Consider the following 22295-nt stretch of genomic DNA (forward strand, 5'->3'; position numbering starts at 1 on the left):
GAAGGATCAAGTCTACAGTTGGGCAAGTAATAGACGAGAAAATAGGAGAGAACACAATAGTCAACGTTCGATTCTTAAAAACACAAGTACTCCAAAAAAAGTGAGTTTTTCTAGTGTGGATAGGGATTCTCTGGATGGTTCCCTTGCTGGCTCTTCCCCTATCTCTTCACAGAGTAACAGAAGTGAGAAAGCGAGGGATGTATTTGTGGGAGAACAACATCATTTTTTGAAGAAAGGTCATACGGGCATTGGCCAGTGGACACAGAAAAATGCAAACAGGGAGCTGTGGAAACGACAACCAGAGGAACCCACCAGAGAACAGGAGGACAAGAACCGATATGTCTTACGAAAGAAAAATCCGAGAAAGTAATGAACTTGTCTTCAAAGGACCTGACACCACTTCAAGTACAAGTATTGGGCAAGGGACTTTCTTTTTCACCAGATAGGAATTTCACGATTTTTGACACAATTGTGGATGTAAATAATTTTGTACGTAGGGTTGTACTTAAAAAACACTTTTTGCAGATAGCACAGTTGAACAAGGAATCAGGAATAGAGGGAAGGAACCCTGAACAGGGGAGAGATATCAATGTGAGATTTAAAAATAAAAGTGATTTTTACCCAATACAGCTGAGGGGCCCTCTGATAGAACAATTTCAGAAAAAAGTTGAGGAGAGCCTATGGGAACTGGATACCAGGGTAAGGAGACAGGGAGGTAGGTTAACTAATTTGAGTGAGAAAGAGAAACAAGCATTGAATGTTTTAAAAAAAGATCAAAGTATAACAATCAAAAATGCAGATAAGGGCGGCATGGTGGTTGTACAAGATTCCATGACGTATAGAGCAGAAGCCCTTAGACAGCTTAGTGACAAAGAAGCATATGTGAGACTAAAAGGGGACCCTATGAAAAGGTTCCAGTTGGAATTAGAGAGTTTGATCGAAAGGGGGGTAGAAGATGGGGTGATAGATGCGGTATTGCGAGATTATTTAATCCCGCGGTCGATTACTATTCCCACCTTCTATCACCTACCCAAGGTTCACAAAAAAGAGAGACCTCCTGTGGGTAGGCCAATTATTTCTGGAATTGGCTCTCTAAATGAGCATCTCTCAGAATGGATTGATGCACATTTACAGCCCTTGGTAGGACGCCTGGACAGTTATACTAGGGATACCACGCATGTATTACAGCGATTAAATGACACTGGATGGGCAAAGAATTGTGCATGGGGTACGCTCAATGTAGTTTCCCAATACTCCTCAATACCTCATACTGAGGGCATAAATGCAATCCAGTATCATTTGATCAAATACAGTGACTATTCGGAGAAGATGATACAATTTCTCGAGTGCCGTCAAGTTCCTTTTGGAACACAACTACTTTGTATTTGATGCCTGTTTTTTTCTGCAAAGGCGGGGTACAACCATGGGTGCCAAATTCGCCCCCTCATATGCAAATTTGTATATGGGGTGGTGGGAGGAGACATACATCACCTTGGAACAAAGGAGGCACCTAAGGCTGTACCTGCGCTATATTGACGATTTATTGTGTATATGGCAAGGCTCTCAAGAAAAATTTGATAAATTCGTGAGGGACATTAATAGAAATGAGCTGAACCTAAGATTCACTAGTGAGTTCAGTTCAAATAAAATAGAATTTTTGGATGTGACACTGCGAATAGAGGGTGAGGCAATAACAACAAGCATATTTCGTAAACCATGCAGTGGAAACACCCTTCTGCATGCTTCATCATGCCACCCTAAAAGATTGATAGAAGGTATACCCGTTGGCCAGTTCCTGAGACTCCAAAGGAACTGCTCAACAGATGGAGAATTTGGGTGGCAGGATATGCAGAAGAGGTTTTTGGAAAGAGGATATAAGCAGAAAATTGTACAAAAAGCCCTACAGAGAGCAAGAAGTAGTGATAGGGGGGACCTACTTAAAGGGACTGGTATTAAAGAGAAAAGCCCGGTTTGGTCGGAAAAGGTGGCACTTACAACTGGATATAGTAAACAATTTTTCGAGATATCTAAAATCATAAAGAGATTTCTGCCTATCCTCTACGGCGATGAACACTTCTTTGAGGTGTTGAGCCCGGGAATCAACATTATCCCTAAAAGAGCTCCCACCTTAAAGGACATGTTATCACCCAGTTTGTTTAAAATGGAATCTAAGAAACAGGATATGGGACCACTTATGTCTGTGGGTAATTACAGATGTGGTAGTCGCAGATGTGTTACTTGTACACATATGAAAGTGTCTAAGAAGTTTAAGTCCACAGTAACAGGAAAAGAATTTGTAATTAAAGGATATATTAATTGCAACACTGCATTTGTGATCTATTTGATCACTTGCTTGAAGTGCTGCAAGCAATATGTCGGGTGTACTGGTAGAAAATTGAAGGAGAGAGCGAGGAAACATTTGAGTCAAATTAAGAACCCCAAAATGATGGAGAAAAGTAATGTCACCAAGCACTTTGCGATATGCAGCGGAGGGGCTGTAAATCAATTCTCCATACAGGGGATAGAGAGGGTGAGATTAGGAATAAGGGGAGGGGATCATCAGAAATTACTAGAAAAGAGAGAAGTTTATTGGATTTTTCATTTGGGAACGCGGTTGCCATTGGGACTTAACTATGAATTTGACGTGACGTGTTACACCTGAATGTTTATAAAGATAAAGGAATATACTTATTATATAATATTAACAATAGAATGCAGCGACAATAATGACAGTGTATACATTTGATATAATTTTGGTAATAATGGAATTTGTGCAAGGTTAGAGATTAACGAATTGATGTGTAAACGTTTATATACTGCTAAAATACAATGTTGTGCAATAACTAATTTTATAGACTGTGTGGCTAGTGAATAATTTGAATACAATGTATAACTTTAAACTATTATATAACTGAAATGGTACATACACCCTGTATAAAGCACTATGGGTTAACAAATACGAAGCAGGGAGAACTGCCTGTGACCCTTGATTGGTTTTAAACAAAAAAGGGGCGGGATTACTTGGGTTTAAATTCTGTACCTGACCCCTTACTGACAGATACACCTATGACTAAGCGCCGGAGGGTGCGAAACGCGTAAGGTGGGGTATGTGGGGTAGTATGTACTAGCTACTGTTTTAATATGAATAACAATAAATTAATATTTTTTACTTGAAGAGGCCTTGGGACTTATATCGTTTTTGATATAAACTTTTCTGTAGTTGAATACATTTTCTAATTGGACAAGTGTTGTTAGTGGAGTACAGCAGGGGTCTGTCCTTTGCCCTTTCCTTTTTATTAATGACCTGGATGTGAGCATTGCAAGTATGGTTTCTATTTTTGCTGATGATACCAAGATATGCAGGATGCTGCCACTTTACAGAGCAATTTCACTAAATCATAAAACTGGGCAGCAAACTGGGAACTGGGGTTCAATGATGATAAGTGAAAGCATTTTGTTTAAAATTGCATAAATTTAAGTTATACACTATATGGTAGTGTGTTGGGGTTGACACACAGGCTGTTGTCAGTAGCTGTTTTCAGCCTACGTAATTGGGCTGACCTCAGCCTGTGTGTGACCGCACACAGGCCGATCAGATTCAAATCAATGCAGCAGGGGCACTGAGCAGATCTGCTTCTCTCAGCCTGAGAAATTAACGCAGGCTGACAACAGCCTCTGAAGACAGCCTGTGTGCAGGAATTGTAGATATTGTTCTCTGCCTTTAATACTTTTCCAATAATTACTCTTTATATCAAGGGAGATGAGAGCATTCAGAGAGCAAAAACTGCTGTGATCAAAGTTTTTTAATGCAAGACTACATAATTACACAACATGTTTCTGGCCTTGTGTGCCCTTTCTCAAGTGCTGTGCTGGGCTCATAACCTAATAGAGAAGGATCTGTGAATTTTGTAGATAACAAATTGTATTATTCCAGGCAGTGTCATTCCATAAGTTAAAGCTGTCACATAATTTTGCCTCTTATAGGTCCCTGGTAAGGAAACACCTTGAATATGTAGTGCAGTTTTGGGGTCCAGTCCTTAAAGGGCTTCCAAAGGAGCATCCCTCCAACTTGCAGTGCAGCATTAAAGAGTGACTGAAAGTACCTGAGAAACTAAGAACACGTCTAACCCCACAATAAATTTCAAATGAAATATAAAAAAAATCTGTTTTCTCTTTTGAAAAATTGATTTCGATACAGGATTGTGTGGGAGAAGCACCATAAACTGGTGCATTTTCTAAAAAAAACATTTTTTCCCATGCTAGTATCCCTAAAAGAATATAAATGAGCTGTAGAGGGTGTAGAAATGTGATTATTTTCACTGGGGGGTGCCTAACTTTTGCCACCTCCAGTATTTTAACCTCTCCCTTAAGGGCATATTTAAGAGTGCTATTCCCACGTTGTATGTTATTTTTTATTGTGTTTAATCTGTTAGGGACCAAGAACCAGCCATATTCAATAAATCTTTTGTTTTCTAATATGTATTATTAATGTGAGCAGAAACCAAGAATGAACCAATTTGAAGTGCTTTTTGTTCAGATTTCAGTTTACTGTGTTTGTCCACTTAGTGTCAGGACTGGTTCAGGAGTGTAATACATGAAATGATCTTGGACGTTGGCTGACGCAGACAGCAGATTTAGGTGACCTACTAATTAGTGGGGCCATACAGATTCCATTTTCCAACAGTAACACAAGTATTTCTTTGACATTTACAGGATAGATTAACTGAATTCCAGAAAAAAATACCTGAATTTGTCTTCAGTCTATGGCTAAAGCATAGCACCAGCCTGTTTGTAGCTGCATTGAGCGGATTTTGAAATACATGACAATTTCTCATCAAAATCCACTGTAGCTGTACACAGGCCAACACTGCCTGATTGTGAATCAATATGATGAAGCAGATACACTTTTTTCTGTCTATGTATTAAATGGAGACAGGACTACCCACCCTGGTGCCCTAAGCTTAAAACACATTCTACATTCACAAAGTTGCAGAAAAAAAAAATGTTTGTATGTACCTGTAACAATAAGGGTCATTTACAATGACTACTGTAGTGTGCAAACTGCAACACTGGATGCAATTCTCCATGTTTATTACTTAGAATGCTTTTTTGCCCCATAACTACAGAATTGTGTTTGCGAGGGGAAGTAGCATCTGATGCATCTAATGCATGCAGTTGCACCTGCATATTTTTCAAATCAGATTTTGACAGTTTTTAAACATCATTTCTGGTACTCCCCATCTTAATGTGATTCTTTAGGCCAAGTATGTTGTGCATGTTGACACAGCCTTCTGTGGAAACCCTAGCGCTACCTAACTCCAAGGTTCCCTTGTGTCAACAGGTGCACTTGAATGCAATTACATGGAGAGAAGTACCTTGAGTGATGATGGATGGTGCAACAAATGTGGTTGCTATTGTAAACAAACCCAACTTTGTTTTATGACATAAAAGGAACAGAGGACTGATGTGTGGTTTCAATAAATGTGTGCAGAGCACATCATATTTGTTACGGTTTTGGAGCAGTGTTTTCACTCAGAAAGTTTTCTTTGAGGCTTGCTAGCTTCTAGGTAACAAACTTACATATTACACACTGTATTTATTACCAAGAGTATTTCCTGGGATAGCAGGAACCTTTAAACTGAGGTCCAGGCCCTTAGCATTCACTGGCCTGGGATTCTAGGCCTGGTTTTTACAATTATGTCCAAAGGGTATAGTCCCTGGTTGAGCTGTGTTCACAATCCTTAGCTGGCTTTTACTTGTATCCCTTCCAAATCCGAATTTCTAAAAATGAAAGCCAGCGCCAAAGGCACAGGGAACAGACAAAACAAATATATAGGATAATATTGTTTTACAAAGTTGCCGTGTTTGACGGAATTAATTAACTCCACCTTTAAAGTGTTACTCTTATTTAGCATTCACCACCACCAAGGGGTTAAAAACTTTCCTTTAGAGAACTTGTTCAGGTGGGTTCTCACAAACATATATTGTCAACTTGCATGTAAAGAATCATGAAGTATGTCTCCTGGTTAAAGCTGTAAGGTGACATGCAGCAGCAGAAAGTGTAAAATACCTTTTTATTTTTTTAAAAGTAAAATGTTAAAATGCGCTCACATGGTGTTTGTTATAAAAAAGCTTATCTATGCCTCCGTCCTGCTGGAAGCATCCCCTTGAAATGTCCGCACAGAGTCCCAAAGGGCAAGCCTTTTTTAGGGAGCTGTATGATTATAAGAGGGACATTCTAACTCACTAGTGCTCTATCATTATTGCCCATAATTTTCTCATATACAGTATCTGCCTGTAACTTATATATTATATACAGGTATTGGACCTGTTATCCAGAATGTTTGGGACCTAGGGTTTTCAGGATGATGGATTTTTCCATAATTTGGAACGTCATACCTTCTGGGGTACACCTATAATGCTGTGTAAAATGTGGAGTGAAATGTGTTGAAATTGAATTGCCGATTGGTTGCTCTGTGCAATATCACTGGCAATGTTTCCGTAATTTGGAGTTTTCTGGATAACGTGTTTCTGAATAACTGATCCCATTCCTGTATCTGCATTTCAGAAGTTTGCCATTGTGTCCACTTTGGAGCAACATGTTTTCTCGTGCTGGTTGTTTGTGTAACCTTTACATTTGCTTCTCCATATTGTTACTTGTGAATTGATGTGAGGCTGCATACATAAAGAGAGGAAGCTGTTAGTGCTTATGTGCTATAACTTTCAAGTATTGATGATCCTTTGAGTCTCAACGATTTCACAACATCCATCATTATCACCCCTCGGCAAGCTTCAAGCTCCCAGAATAACTCATGGTCCTGATGCTGTGCCCACAGTTTGAATAATGAAAGCTGTGTTACTGTACTAGGATGTTTAAGAAAAAAGTACTGTTAAAAAAAATGGAGGTTCTTTGTATGTCAATGGCCTCTACTTTATTAGTTCAGTCAGTTTTGGAGACCAAGTCTTCAGGAAGAAATCAATAAAACAGATACTGTATAGGAGAGTGCAACTGAAATGATTCATGCAATTAATGCAATGCAATAAAGTAAACAATTCTAAAGTGTTTTAATCTTCATACAACTTGACTGCAGCTTTAATTTACCTCCCTTTTGGATGTCATAAGGATTCCAAAAAACAAACAATACGGAAGCACCGATATTAAATATCCCAGGGTAATATTCTTAGACTTCCTCTATCACATAATGTTATACAAATAATAATATACAAATTCAGATAGGTTGCTGGTATGGGAGTTGATTCCAGAAATAATAGGTCTTCCTGGCAGATTGAAAATGCTTTTTATGGATTTTAGATTAAGTAATATATTGCAATATGGGCTTAAGGGGTTGTAAAGTATAACTTAAAGCCTGGTCCTCCATGAAAAAAAGAAACCTATTTCCAATATGCAGCCATTTAAATTCTATACCATTTAAAAAAAACAAAATCTCTTGCCTGCAATTTTTCCTCTTTACTCCACTAGCTCTGATTAATGAGCTCACAAATACTAGGTGGCCACCAGTTAGACTACAGCAAAAATAAGCACTGCATGAGTTCTGAATGGCAGGGTAGCAGTATGTGAGGTTGTCTCTGATCAAGGTTAGCTTTAGTGAGAAGCAAAGGCATGAAAACACCCCACACGCAGCTGCACTGCTGTTCAGAACATTGTGAACTTTGATAATTTCACAATAGTCCAGCAGAGGGCACCAAAAGATTTGTGGGGCTCAGTAATAAGAGTTTGTGTAGTGAAGAGGGGAACTGCAGGCAAGAGATTCTGTTTCAATATTTTTTTTAAAAAAAGTAAATGTTTTTAAATATATATATATGTTGCAAATAGGTTTCTTTTTTAATGAAGAACCTGGGAAGGAGGTATTGGTTTTTGACGTTAAAATCCCTTTAAGTAAGAAATTACTTGGCTAATTCAAGCATATCCCCCAAATGATAGGTAGATGTTAGATTATGAAATAGGTCAGACCCAAAATTTGTTATACATACTATTTTCACCCAAAATCAGTTATGCTTACTCTATATAATAAGTTCTATTTTGGATAACCACTCCTCCTCCTTTATCAGCTTGCTTGATAATAAAAGAGTCATCCATCAGAGATTTACAGGATATTTTCTCTACTTTAATTAGACAATGATTTGTTAAGCAGCATATAAAAATAACAGTATGCATAGGTTTCGGAATATACACAGTCACTAACCTAACAATACTTCTAAAGAAACGAATTGGCTTTAACTTTTAAACACTGATGTTCCCATATATATACCTGAATTTAATAATTATTTGTAATTTTACCCATTTATGTGCTGGCAATAATTTTGTCAGTAAAGCAAGGAACTAGCCACTTCTATTACATTTATAAATTAATTTGTGCTAAACCAGTGATTTAAAAATCAAACGTTGTTTTTGCAATGGAGTCAGTTTACCTGAGCATCAGGGATAACAGATTGCAGCTGCTGCAAAACACAGCACATGGACCTTTCCCTAGAGGCATATCAACAAATATGAGCTTTAAATATCTAGGCCAAGCCACCATAAACGGAATCCAATGTGTAACACACAAATCATCATGTATACTGCACTGCTAATTTACAGGAGGCACGCTAGCACTGTGCAAGTAGTATCATTTAATGTTTGCCTTTAGATATCAAAAAACAACATAACAAAACGCAGTCGGAGGCATTGAATATAATGGGAGTGATAGAAACATCGCAGGTACAAACTTAGCACAACACGACTGTCGGATGAAGACACAGCATGCAGCATTCATGCCGGGGGTATATGCCATCAGGCCCTGAAACCTTGTTTGCATTATGGATCATATCCTGAGTCAGCCACTGAGCTGAGCCATCAGTGCAGCTATGAGGTGAGCCTGGGAACTCCTCTATTGTATACACTGAAGAAAAGAACTGATTTAACACATTTGCCTTTTCTGTATCTGTTACAACCATACCGGTACCATTGTTTAATGGAGCAACACTCTCAACCTGCATCTTTTTACTGTTAATATATTTAAAAAACTTTTTGTATTTTTTTTGACTGAAGCTTGTTATGAGCCCTCATAAACATAATACTAGCCTTTATCTGACCAGCAGGCAAAGTAATTTAGACAGCCATAAAATAGTTGATTTGCCTAAAACAGTTTTCTCCTATATCTGGTCCTAAGTACAGGTATAGGGTCCATTTTCTGGAAAGGCCATCTCCTACAGACTTCATTTTACTGAAATAATTCAAAAATATTTCTTTTTTCTCAGTAATAATAGAACATTACCTTGTACTTGATTGTAACTGACCATAATCAAAAAGACTTTATCCTTTATCCTTAACTAACCATTCAAATCATATAAAGTAGTAAAAAGCACAAATCAGACTATGTTTTGGCCATTAATTGACAGACAGCAATCGTATGGAAGAAATATCCAACAAAAAGTAGTGACAGTAACCCATTGATATAACTGCAATTAGGGATGCACCGAATCCAGGATTCGGTTCAGGATTCGGCCTTTTTCATCAGGATTCGGATTCGGCTGAATCCTTCTGCCCGGCTGAACCGAATCCAAATCCTAATTTACATATGTAAATTAGGGGCGGGAGGGAAATCGTGTGACTTTATGTCAGAAAACAATGTGAAAATTAGGGGTTCGGATTTGGTTCGGTATTCGGCTGAATCTTTCGTGAAGGATTCAGGGGTTCGGCCGAATCCAAAATAGTGGATTCGGTGCATCCCTAAATGCAATACATGAATTATTGTTAGCCAACAGAAATCTTCTAACCTGTCATGACAATCCACACATGGTCCAAAAATCGTATGAACCTTTGTTTTGTAAGACTTTATCTTTGCATCTATGGCCAGCTTTAGATAAAACTAATACTAATTGGAGGCAAAACAATCCTATTGGAAAAGCTAAAAGTATAAAAACTCACATAGTCAGGGAAAATGAAAACCCGATCACCTGATCTAATTCAATCTCTAACACTATCTTTCCCAAAAAATCAGCATTGATGCAACCATTTAAGGTGGGAGAGGTCCAGACAAACTGTTGAATTCAAAGCTGATCACATAAGAGCATATCTGTTATGGGCAGGGATATACTGTAATTACTGGACACAGGGGCAGCTACTAAGTGTATGTATACACTATAGCACCCCTTATTGGACATATATTTAGCAGTTGTCCCTGTGCCCATGGTTGGTGCTGCTGCCCTGTGGACCTTTCAGAAGATTTACAATGCAGAACACAGAGCAGAGTAGAGTAGAGTATTGACGATTGCTAGGGAGCACCTTGTTCCGTGCAGAACTTCAGATATATGTTCCAGGGGATATCCATATCTGGCACATGTGATGCCCCTATAACAACCTGTGCTGCTAGGTGCATCAAGTGTTGCATATTCTTTGTGCTTCATTATAAGTGTGCAAAAAGTATCACCTATGGGTGGGGTGGCAAAGTGCAAATTGAGCTTTGCATTTCCTCTACAACCTGTTGTAAATTAGCATTATTAACTCTGTTTCAAACTAAATAGGTCACATTAATTATAATGATCCTAAAAGTGTAGTAAAGAGAAAAAATGCCCAGAAAACATAGTCGATTATTCTGTCCATTCCTATTTAAGAAAATGTGTTAAAGATGCTGTTTTGTTTATTTAACACTGGATATGATTAACAGATTTTGATGTAAGGCTTTTCTGGACCCCCTAATACTTCAAAGTATCAAACGCGTAACTTGTGCAAAGCAAAAATCCTGGTGAGTGGATTGTGTATGGACAAACCTGTCCAGAAGTATACACGGGCATACAATCACCAACAAGAGAGAGAGATTTTCACCAGCATCATAAATCCACTTGATCTCAAACACATCCCAGTCAAAAATAGGGGCATTTTGACCGAAATAGACAGGAACATATAAGGGTAGTCTGTTTTGTATTTCTTCAGAGTTTAATAGAAATAAACAGATAGAGACAGACATGTTAGAAAATGTATCCAGCACAGAGGGCTATAGGGTAAAACAGACATTTAGGGTAAAACAGACAACATTTATTATTATATATAGTGAGAGCCTTGCTGAGATGAAAATAAACCACAATAACCATATTTCTAATTTTTCTTCTTCTGCTGTTTCTTTTTTCCCTAGTATTCCTAAAATGTGACGCATTCCAATTTTAAGAAAACATGTTTCCTACTGTCATAAAAATAGACAGGGTTTTGAAAATGATCTAGCAGTTAGCATCATCCTTTTTTACATTAATGCATTATGTTTGCAGGGGGGAAGAATGGAGAGAAAAAACATAAGATACAAAAGTAAAGCAACGCCTCCTAGTGTTTACTTGAAAAAGTAAATGTGTCACAGGCCTAAGAATCCCTGGTTAATGTTTTGGTATACAACATTTCTGTGTTATTAGCTTTCCACTCATATATGAGAAGAGAGACTGTGCTAACTTGACATCAAATGCAGTATTTACTGATTTCCTATAAAACACACACATAAACAGAAATGAGAAAAGCAAAGGAGAACAGGCTTTGAATTAGTCATCAATAAAATAACACTCATAATTGTCAAACATAACAAGCAGTCATAATTAGCAGCACTGTTGTTGCAAATGTAGTATGCCTAAAGAGCTCTTTCAGAACCCATTCTGTATTAATTCTACATTTTATTACAATAGTTTAGGTCCATATACATAAAAGCAATAATAAAGCTAAAACACTTTTTTATTATCATCTGGTCAACTACTAGCACTTTCACTAAAGTTTGGACAGGGCAAGTAATATGGCAGCACCTATAAATATAAATGTTTGACTACATGTGCAAATATGATGGTAGATGTTTCATAAGCTGTATAGTGTAGCTATGATATCTAGAGATGTCAGGATAATTCAGTCTTTAATTGAGCTGCCTTTGAGGATATTCACAAAATATGGAGGGTGTGGATTAAGAACAGACTTGACAACAAATTTACAATTCTGTGACTTTTATATTCACACCTTTTTGTTTTTAAACCTGTGGTGTCTTCTATGTTTGGTACGTCACACATTATCAGTTTGGTGATCATAAATCAACTATTCATAAATATTTCCAATGCACCAAACATGAGTCTTAAACTTTAGTTGTTAGTAGTTTAACGTTGCAGTACTGTTAAGTGAACACCAGTGTGTGTTTTACTTACATGTATATTCTAATATCCTAAGCATTTACAAAATGGGGTGCATTATTCCCTATATCAATCTGAAATGAAGGACAACAAAAACCTTTAATTAAGTCCATAAAAATTATTGAATTTATGGTTTACCTGTCTTTCTCTACAGGAGTGACGGCAATCATTGGAGGAAGAAGCAGTGGCAAAGTTGTAGGCCGGTGGATGTAGTCAGGTGTCTTTGCTCTTCTCACTTGTCTGTGATGTAACGGGGGTAACTGCAATGTCCCTGAGCAGAACCTTTTACCTTTCCATAGGTCTATCCCCATGCTGTACCCATAGGAGCTATAGGACTTGCTCAGACAAAACTCAGTGAAATTGTTGGCATTCTGATAAAAAGAAAGAAATCAGCATATATTAAGTACACATATATTAAGCTACAAAGCAATAGTGCTCCATTGATTATATACATAGACTATAATTGAATTATAAACATAGTATTTAAAGAACAGAATTGTGACCTGTATTGGAGGTGTTGGTTTATCTATTCGGAATACTAATACTTTGACCATATCCCTCCTTTTATTGGGGATGCTAATATGACAGATCCATTTGGAACCATGGTTAATTACCCCTTTAGTGATTCAATATTTCATAAGCAGCTTACGTAATACAGTTCTACAGCTTCTACAATTATACAAGGTTACATACTCTGCTTAGAAGCTTCATGCTAACCACCTCTAAAAATGAACAAAAATCAACACATAGGCATGAAAAAGTCAACTTACGTCTTCTGCCTTTACAGTCGTTACACTTCTGCTCTTCTTCATTATTCTGTGGGATATTTAGACAGGCAAATATTTTTAAACCTAAAACAACAAGAGATTTTTGTTATATACAGAAATACAGCCAGCATCCAATATGGGACCTATTTTTCTTAATCCATGTTCTGTCTGCCTGCTGACCCCGACGACAGGTTTGGAAATCATTTCCCTGACCTCAAATGAATAGAATGACTTAGCAAGCTAAGCTTGCACATAGCTATTAATGAGAGAGAATTATGTCTGGCTTATGTTCAGACTGACAAACTACATAAACAATGTAACATGGTTTATGGCATATGAATCTTAATAATACAACATACCATTTGTAAAAACAAATTGTAACACATATCTAAATGCTCATTGAATAATATCATTGATTTGATATACACTATCCTAGCCTTATCAATAAACCTTTATGCATAAATAAAAATAATAAAGCTTGGCACATTAGCTGTACAGTATCAGTAATGCCATCTCCCTCTCTGGAAGTCAAAATAGAACACAATGTGCCAGATTCAATTCAGAGAGAATTTATTCAATTGAGAGAGAATTTATTCAATTGAGAGAGAATTTATTCAATTGAGAGAGAATTTATTCAATTGAGAGAGAATTTATTCAATTCAGAGAAATTTTCACGTGAAAACTCATGGACGAGATTCAATTTGAAATGCAATTGAATTCAGTAAAACGTATCTCACGGTTTATCACATGAAAACTCTAATGAAGTCTATGGGAAAAAACTGGAACAGAATTTTGAGAAAAGTTTTCTCCCCGAATTGAATATCATCCATGAATTTTCAATGATAACCCATGAGATAACCTTCTCACTAAATTGAGTCGGACACAATGTGTTTTAAATGGGCTTAAATTAGTTTCCTTGAATAATGCGCTGCCTGCATTTGATTGGACTCCCTTTAGCTATGAAGCATTAGACAGCCCAAGATGCATAAAAGCCTGTCACTTACTGCCTGCCATAGCCACAAAGTCACCTTTTCTGAATTATGTGCAGCCTGCATTGCTTTCAAGGGCTTAAAACATCAGGGGCTGGGCTATGACACAGCGATCAGTGAATGCCAAGTCATTCAAGGACAGGCCTGTTTTAGAGTCCTGCAAAAAAACAGGTAACATGCAGGTTGCAGACGGGAGTATAGATGCAGATTGGTGGGTTCTTTTTTAATAGTAATGGTTAGTTGGTCATAGATCAGGTGGCAGATAAGGTAGTGGGCCCAAGCAGTTAAAAATGTATATTGTAGATATGGGCATGGGTTGCAGTCTGTAGGTCTGGCTTTCAAAAATTTGTTCCTTGCAGGACACACACATCCCCAACCCAGTCCAACCCTGGTTTACCATTAAGGAGGCCCCTAATTAAGCAAAAATTCAAAGAATAACAAAATACTGTATATTATGTCCTTTCCTTGGGTTTTGAATCTTTGAACCTTGAATCTTCAAGGTTAAAAGGAAATGTTGCTTCCCTTTAAGGGCAGAAATGATGTGCAGAAATTTGATGGATTACATCTCAACATGTGACGTATTTGGTAGATAAAGTGTCAAACAGGGTAGAGAAGTGGAACATGTTAGAACAAACACACTGTTATAAAATAAGTAAAAGGGGTGGACCCTTAAATTCTGACATTTTACAATTACAGGATATTATTTGTAATTTATTTACCACAGGCATGTCAAGAAGGTTCCCCAACCATGCTCTGTAACACTAATCAATGTTTCAGCATAGCCTCACAGGATCAATCAGTAGCGCAAGTGGGTCTGTCAGATTACTCATTCTCCTATTGATTTCAGCATGCTCCTGGGATAACAATGCAGAGGGGGGAGGAGAAAGGGTTTTCAAATAAACCAGCTTCATACACACTGGGCAATTTAAGATGCTTTGTAGATTAATAGTAGATGAAATCTGATGACATCTATTGAATTGAAATGAAAAATAAATATTAATAATTATAATATCAACCAATAAAAGGTGTAAATCTGTTTTCACACCTCCGGCACTGCTCTAAGACCCCTAGTGGGGCCAGCACCCAAGTTTGGGTTTGGAGATCAATGGAAGCAGAACTAGATTTACATATGGCTTTGGTATGTGAAAAATGGCACTAAGAATAATAGAAACTAAAAGGGAACTTAAGTAGGGTTCAATTCTGCTTTAACAGGCACTTTAGTGAATGAACCAAAATGTAGAGAGAGAGAGAGAGAGAGAGAGAGAGAGAGAGAGAGAGAGAGAGAGAGAGAGAAATCATATAAAATAAGAAGAAAGAAAATAATATCCTTACTCTGCTCAGTTAATTTATGAAAATATCACAATACTCTGAATTTGAATGAATTAGAATAAAATTTTATAAATGCAGTAACAGCTAGACATCTACAGGTGGCAGCCTTATAGAGGAAATGCAGCTCATGAAGAACAAAGGTTTAGGATTGGTAGCCACTGTGAAGACGAAGTAAATATCTTCAAGCTTTTCTGTAACATGATATAGGAAGCAGATATATAACCTTTCATTTACATTGAATCAGTAATTTAAAAAAAGACAAATGTCCTACCTAAAGGTCACATATTTTCAAACAATGATTGCTTCAGAAATTAGCTGAAACTGAATAAAGTGTTCATGCATTTTACATAGGCAGATGGACAGTGAGTATACTGGCACAGTAATAACTGTACATGACAGAAATTCAAATATTGCTTGTCTGAAAATACATTTTCCAAGGATTTTAACAGAATATCATGGTTTCAATACAGCCATTAGTTGTGCTGTTCTAGATTGCTACAGTATGTGTATATCTGCTTAGGTATACACTAGGGGGCAGATCTATTAAATGGTATGTTTTCCCTGTTCACATTCAAATAACATTTTGAGTATTTGCAAACATAAATTTTGAATACCCTTTTATGCAAATTTTTCACTCCAGCCTGGGCACTCTATACAGGAATTTTGTATGTCCCCAGTTTGTCTGTGTGGGTTTCTTCCAACAATCCAAAGCCATGCAGTCAAATTAAATGGTTCCCTACAAAAACTGTCCATATTGTGTGTAAATGTGATAGGGGCCTTAAATTGTAAGGTTCACTTGGAAAGGGACTGATATGAATTATGTATAATCTCTGTACACCATAGTGTTGAATGTGATCAGAAAACATTGAATTTTTCCAGCAATAAATTAGATCCACTTTCTTACCTAACTCCATTCATTTCCACTGAAACGTACAGCTTCCACTTTAGTGCAGGTACAAGGTGCCTATTTTCATGTTTTCGTGCCATCTCCATTCCACTTCGTGTACCTGCACTAAAGCTTAAGCAATGAAACAGTCACCGCATACTCTTCTGCCTATAACTCTTCTGCCCCACTCAAACTGAAACATTTGTTCATAGTGAATTATAATAAATAAAAAAATATATATCAAATTAATATTTGAATTTGCCTTTAAGGCAATGGTTGTCTTGGTAATGGGGAAAGAAAATGTACATTACCTTGAAGTGACTCACCAAAAAGAGGTACAGTATAATGAATTACATTTGATCATTAGAAGAAAGCCTTCAGGTGTAAACAGAAAAAAATTCCACAAGGGCTCATTTACTAATGAAAGTGTGCAAACTTGACACCATCCTAATGCTGTTCACAAAAGTACTTTGGTCAATATGTACTCCTTTGTGCTTCAACCAAAATGCTGGTTACTTCCACTTACTCAAAGAAAATACATGGATGGGCGAACCAGGCTAGGTAGACCTGGAGTTCACAACTTACTGGAAGAGATGTTATTTCCCAAGCTGCCTTGGCATGGTGGTCTTTTTTGGCATTGTGAACATTGGAGCTTTGAAAATGTCACCCAGCTGACTTAAGTAATGTTCACATGCAGTTTACCAAAGCAGATGCAAATTACTGCTGTCAAAAATATTAAATTAAAAATGTGCAGATTCTTTATAGCAAATGAATGAGCAGTTGCTAGTTCTTAAACTAATGCACTACAAAGTAGTAATGTACAGATAGGAAATGTTAAAGTGTCAGTCAGTTAAGCGAAGAACTGTTCAGCAAGGCACGGGATAGATTACATTGGCCATAATTGGCCAATTTGATCTATAAAACCGATCCCATTACTGCCGCATTGATTGTTTTTTTGGTGCGTTATCATTGTAAGTGCTATTTACCTGCCTCCTCCTGCAAGCTGGACCTTTACTAGGTCAATCATTTGATGGTTCTTTCAATATTAGATGACATTTCCAGCCCATGACCATTTTAACCCATCTCTATCCCCGTCTCCCCGCAGCTTACCCTGTCACCCCTGTCTCTAACTCCTTCCAGAAGTGGTTCCAATCTTTTTCTCCTCCCATAGTACATCAGGCATTTTGCTTTTACTTTAAAGCGATACTGACACCAGAAATTATGCCTTTTTAACATCTATCATGAAATTGACTTTGAATGTGTAACCCCTTTTTGGCCACCCCCCTGGTGCCAAGGTTGTACATCACATAATTCTTACCGATGCAGGTCCTGAGTCCCCTTTGCTAAGTGAAAGGTACTGGGAAACTCCTCTCTGGCAGTGCCTCCACCTAATGGGATCCGGGAATACACATGCGGTTGGCCCATTAGGAATAACATTCAACACACACTTTGCTTTTATAAAAACATCAACTTTATATAAAGAAAGTGTAGACTAAAGGGTAAGTAAAACGACATTTACATTATTCATAAATGACCCACTCCAAAGGGAATCTGTGGCAGTCCATTTCCTGGCCCTCTGTGCCAGGTAAAGTCCCGCACTACTCCATTGGCAGAATCAAAGTCTCAGTCCCTTATCCTCAATGAGTACAATAGGTCCCAAGTAGTACTAGCAGCCCAAATACCTCTCTCTACCCTCAGATGGGTAGGCTCACCCAGAGCTGGAGCAGGCACAGCGATGAATCTATTCCATGAACATATGCAGCTTGTATTATCCTCCAGACATAGCTCCCAGCACTGTCTATAGCGAGGGCTATCTATAATAAGATTTCCATTGCTGAACTACAACTCCCAATTCTCTCTCCGTAGTGTGAGCAGACAAACCAGCATTTCCAAACTTGAAACCCGCATGGTTGAGCTTCCAGGCATTGGAGAATCCTGCCTTAGCCATGGCAGGCCTATCGAACTCCACTTTAGTCTACATTTTGCCAGTTTAGATTCTCCTCAGTGAAATAACAGTCAGCAGCAAGACCAAATCTTAATGAACAATAGCTGTTTGAGCACATGGCTCTCCCTTTTATAGTAAAGTGGTGCAGCAGCGACACCTTGTGGTATCCTCCGGTATCTGCCATGCTGCACCAGCACAAGGGCTCTGGCCCTATTGTCCAGCCCCTGGGAATCCCCATAGCTCAGTCCAACAGTGCTCTGTAGGGAATTAACTCTACGGATCCCTACACATGCTTCTTATAATTTTGCCATAAAGTATTTGCCCAATGCTTTTACATTACCTATCTGACTTCCTGTGTTAGCCTATGAGGGGACTGCCATATTTGTGCAGCAGGAGTCCATTAGCATTGGAAAATCTGACAGGTTAAGAAGGGACAGTCAGGTTGGCAAAACAGTCAAGGACACTTTCTGCACTAAATGACAGTTAATGAATTGACAATTGCTATTTATAGTTTTGTATGTATGTATCAAACAGCATTTAGCTAGGTATCAACATAACACTTAAAGTTTCTACACAAGATTATTAAATATATAGAACAAAGAGTGAAGGAAAAAAAGTATTAGCTCTGATAACTGCTGATACTGCTGTCTATGGGTAACATAATGCATGAGGCAATGATTCCACATATTTGTATAATTGCTCTTTAGTTCCCAATATATTGGTATGAAAACCCATACTGTATCTCCACTCCTTTCAAAAAGGTATTAAATTGCTAGGGGCTCATTCATGGATACCAATGTGATTGCAGGCACACAAAAATTGAGACCAAAAAAAATCAAAAAAAATCAGTGCAATTGCTGTTTGCTAAAATGGAAGCATCATTTCATGTATTTTGATTCATTAGAGGCACATCTCCTTCTTGTGGCAACAATTGTGCTTAAATATTGGGGTAAGCATGCTGCATTATGGGTAAAAAAACATTGCACTTGTTATAAATTACCCTTTATATCCTTAAGTTCTTTTATGTAGATCAAGCAGAGCTGACATGGAAAGGGTTACATGGCTAACAGATCAATGGGTGTATTTATTAACATTAGAGGCAAACATCACTGGTGATGTTGCCCATAGAAACCAGTCAGCAATTAGATTTGAACAGTCACCTACAAGTTAAAAAACAAAAGCAAAAATCTGATTGGTTGCAACATCACCGGTGATGCTTGTCTCCAACTGTAATCTGTAAAGTTCATCTGTTTTGCAAATATATTTTCATACAAGTCCTGAGAATACTGTTGTCAAAAAAAGCAAGTGAGAGCGGACGCACACCCGCAACAACCCTCAAGTAGTGTAGCCCGGTGATCAGTAATGGAGGATTCGGCAACCTCCCAAGTAACGTAGAAAGACAAATTTACTGCACACTGAAGGCATTTGTTTGCAGGAAAAACCTTGTTTTATTGGAGTGCAGAAGTACAACGTTTCGGGACCACACCCTTCCACTTCCCGCACTGCATTAAAGCAAGGTTTTTCCTGCAAACAAACACCTTGAGTGCCAGTAAATTTGTCTTTCTAAGTACTTTTTTCAAAGGCATGTGCATTACTAGTGCCCAAATATACTGCCCAAAATTTACTAATTTGCCATTGTGTAAAATGCTCAATAGTGGTTGAGCATTAAGCGAGTGTTGCGAGCTATTAAGCGAGTGTTGCATGTGATCTAAGTGTTGCATGTGAATTAAATGTTAAGCAGCATTAAAAACCTTATGGTGTTGGTGTTTGCTGTGCATGCTGGAAGTGCTGGGTGCAAGAAGGAAGTAAGTGCAAATAACTGACTGCTGTGTGTTCTGAGAGTTATCTGATTGAGGCAAACAGCTTTTTCTTTTCTCTGCTTGGGGTAAACTAGTAGATACATTTAGTGGATTTATTTTCTTTTTGTGTTTAGCCTGAGAGATTCTGAGATTTTTTTAAAATAAGTTAGCAAACACCATTTTTTTCTCTTTTTCTGCTAATTAAGGGGGAGGAGTTAATCACCTTGAGTTAATCAAATTCTGATCAGGCTTTATGTTATGTGGTTTGAAACCTTTAAGTATGTGACAGCATAGCAAGTGTGGGAGCTGCTAAGTGAGTGTTGCATGTGAATTAAGTGTTAAGCAGCGTTAAAAACCTTAAGGCGTTTAAAACTAAAAAGGCGTTTGCGAGGAATTGCACTTGGGAGACTGTAAGTACCCAGTGTAAATATGAGTGCAAGTGGGTTTGCTGGTATCACTCAGTGTGTGTCTTGTCACATGTATGTGGTGTTAGAGCAGCAGTTCCATGCAGTAATTACATTTGAGAGCTGTCGGTGGGTTTTCATATTGGAATCTGAACTGCAGACTCTAAGGGGGAACTTGCAGCATTGAGGGCAGAGGCAAACGTGGGGGAGGGAAGGAGGCTCGCAAAGCAACCACTGGCAGGGGTCAGTGGAGTTGGGGGAGGAGAAAGGGCAGTGGAGGCTAATGAGGGATGCAGGTTTGTTACAGTTACGAGGGGAAGTAGGAGACAGAAGGGTAGGGTGGCTGGTCCACAGCTTGTCCAAAAAAACAGATTTACCATTTTGGCTGAAGATGCTGGGGAGGAAAGCTCTGAACTGGCATGTATGGAGCAGGCTGACTCTCAGAGCACCCTGGGAGGCAGTGGCTCTAATACGGTTGGTGGTGGGGGAAGTGCAAGGAAGGAAATGCAGGTTCTAGTTATAGGGGATTCAATTATTAAAAAGGTGGATAGGGTAATCTGCCATAAGGACCCTTTATGCCGAACAGTCTGCTGCATGCCTGGTGCTAGGGTTTGGCATGTGGTGAAACAAGTGGACAGATTATTGGAAGGGGCTGGGGAAGACCTAGCGGTCTTGGTACACATAGGTACCAATGACAAAGCTAGAGGAGGTGGTGAAGTTCTCAAGAACGATTTTAAAAAACTAGCTTTAAAGTTGAGGGTGAGGACTTCCAAGGCAATTTTCTCAGAGAAAATTACCTTGCCACGAGCAACTGTGAGATGCGCTGGGAGATAGCCGGAGTCCCTTACCTCCCGGTGCATCTCTCCTCACCTGTTGGTGCACAGGCACACACTTCTGGGTTTGCCTCTTGTTTGACGTGCACGGTTGACGCCGAGCGTCATGACGATCGCGTTGTGACGTCGAGTGTCATGACGTCATACAGAGGCCAAAAAACTCTTTTAAAAGGCCAGTCCTCCATTTTTTCTGTGCCCAAGCTGGTTCCTTCCTTGTTCCAGCCTAAGCGTTGTTTGATCTTGAATTCCTGTTTTTTGACTTTTTTACCTGACTCTCGATTACGATTTCTGCGGCCTGCCTTGAACCTTTTGCCCGAATTGGACTACGTCTTTTCTTCAACCCTGCCGGTACCTCGCTTACGATTTTTCCACACACTTCCTTGTTGGATTCCGCAGAAGAAAGCCCAAAAGGGCATCGGTGAACATCGGAACCCACAGGATTCACCTGTGCGTCTGCAGGTACTATAGCTGACCAAGGTTCCTGATAACGCAACGCTAAGAAGACAGCGGGAGCCTAGGGAAATCAATTAGTCGGCTACAGGCTCTTTGCTAGGCATGGGCTGCACCTCAATGACGATGGTGCAGCTGTTTTGGGGGAGAAGATGGCTAAAGGGTTGGAGAAGATTTTAAACTAGGTGTGGGGGAAGGTTCAGTAAAAGATTCAGTGGAAGACTTAGTGGAAGGTTAGATGAGATAGTGGGCAAAGGAAGGGAAAATGGGGGTGGAGATTTGGTTGGGGTACTGTTAAGGATAGGGAGAACAATGTGTCATATGCTCAATATGGTACCAGTATTAAATGTATGTTTGCAAATGCAACTGGGCTGATTTCTCTGTCGGCTACAGGCTCTTTGCTAGGGATTGGCTGCACTTCAATGATGATGGTGCAGCTGTTTTGGGGGAGAAGATGGCTAAAGGATTGGAGAAGATTTTAAACTAGGTGTGGGGGGAGGGTTCAGTAAAAGATTCAGTGGAAGACAGGTTAGATGAGATAGTGGGCAAAGGAAGGGAAATGGGGGTGGAGATTTGGTTGGGGGTACTATTAAGGATAGGGAGGACCACATGCCATATGTTCAATATGGTACCAGTATTAAATGTATGTTTGCAAATGCAAGGAGTCTGACTGGTAAAATGGGAGTGCTGGAGGTGCTGGTGCTGGAGGGAAAATATGATGTCACTGGTGTGGCCGAAATTTG

At 38.7% G+C, this 22295-nt stretch overlaps 1 protein-coding gene across 1 annotated transcript in view; it reads right to left on the reverse strand.

Annotated features, from left to right (window-relative positions):
• Nucleotides 1-12977, reverse strand: part of pde4b.L (phosphodiesterase 4B L homeolog) — a 240064-nt gene extending 227087 nt beyond the window's left edge. The window contains exons 1-2 of the mRNA XM_041590376.1: nt 12921-12977; nt 12289-12521 (exon numbers count right to left, since the gene is read on the reverse strand). Coding sequence (XP_041446310.1) covers nt 12289-12521; nt 12921-12962 — 275 coding nt within the window. The 5' untranslated portion in view covers nt 12963-12977. The remainder of the gene's footprint in view (nt 1-12288; nt 12522-12920) is intronic.
• Between the last annotated feature and the right edge of the window lie 9318 nt (nt 12978-22295).

This window comes from Xenopus laevis, chromosome 4L (assembly GCF_017654675.1).
Source record: "Xenopus laevis strain J_2021 chromosome 4L, Xenopus_laevis_v10.1, whole genome shotgun sequence".
Classification (NCBI taxonomy): Eukaryota; Metazoa; Chordata; class Amphibia; order Anura; family Pipidae; genus Xenopus; species Xenopus laevis.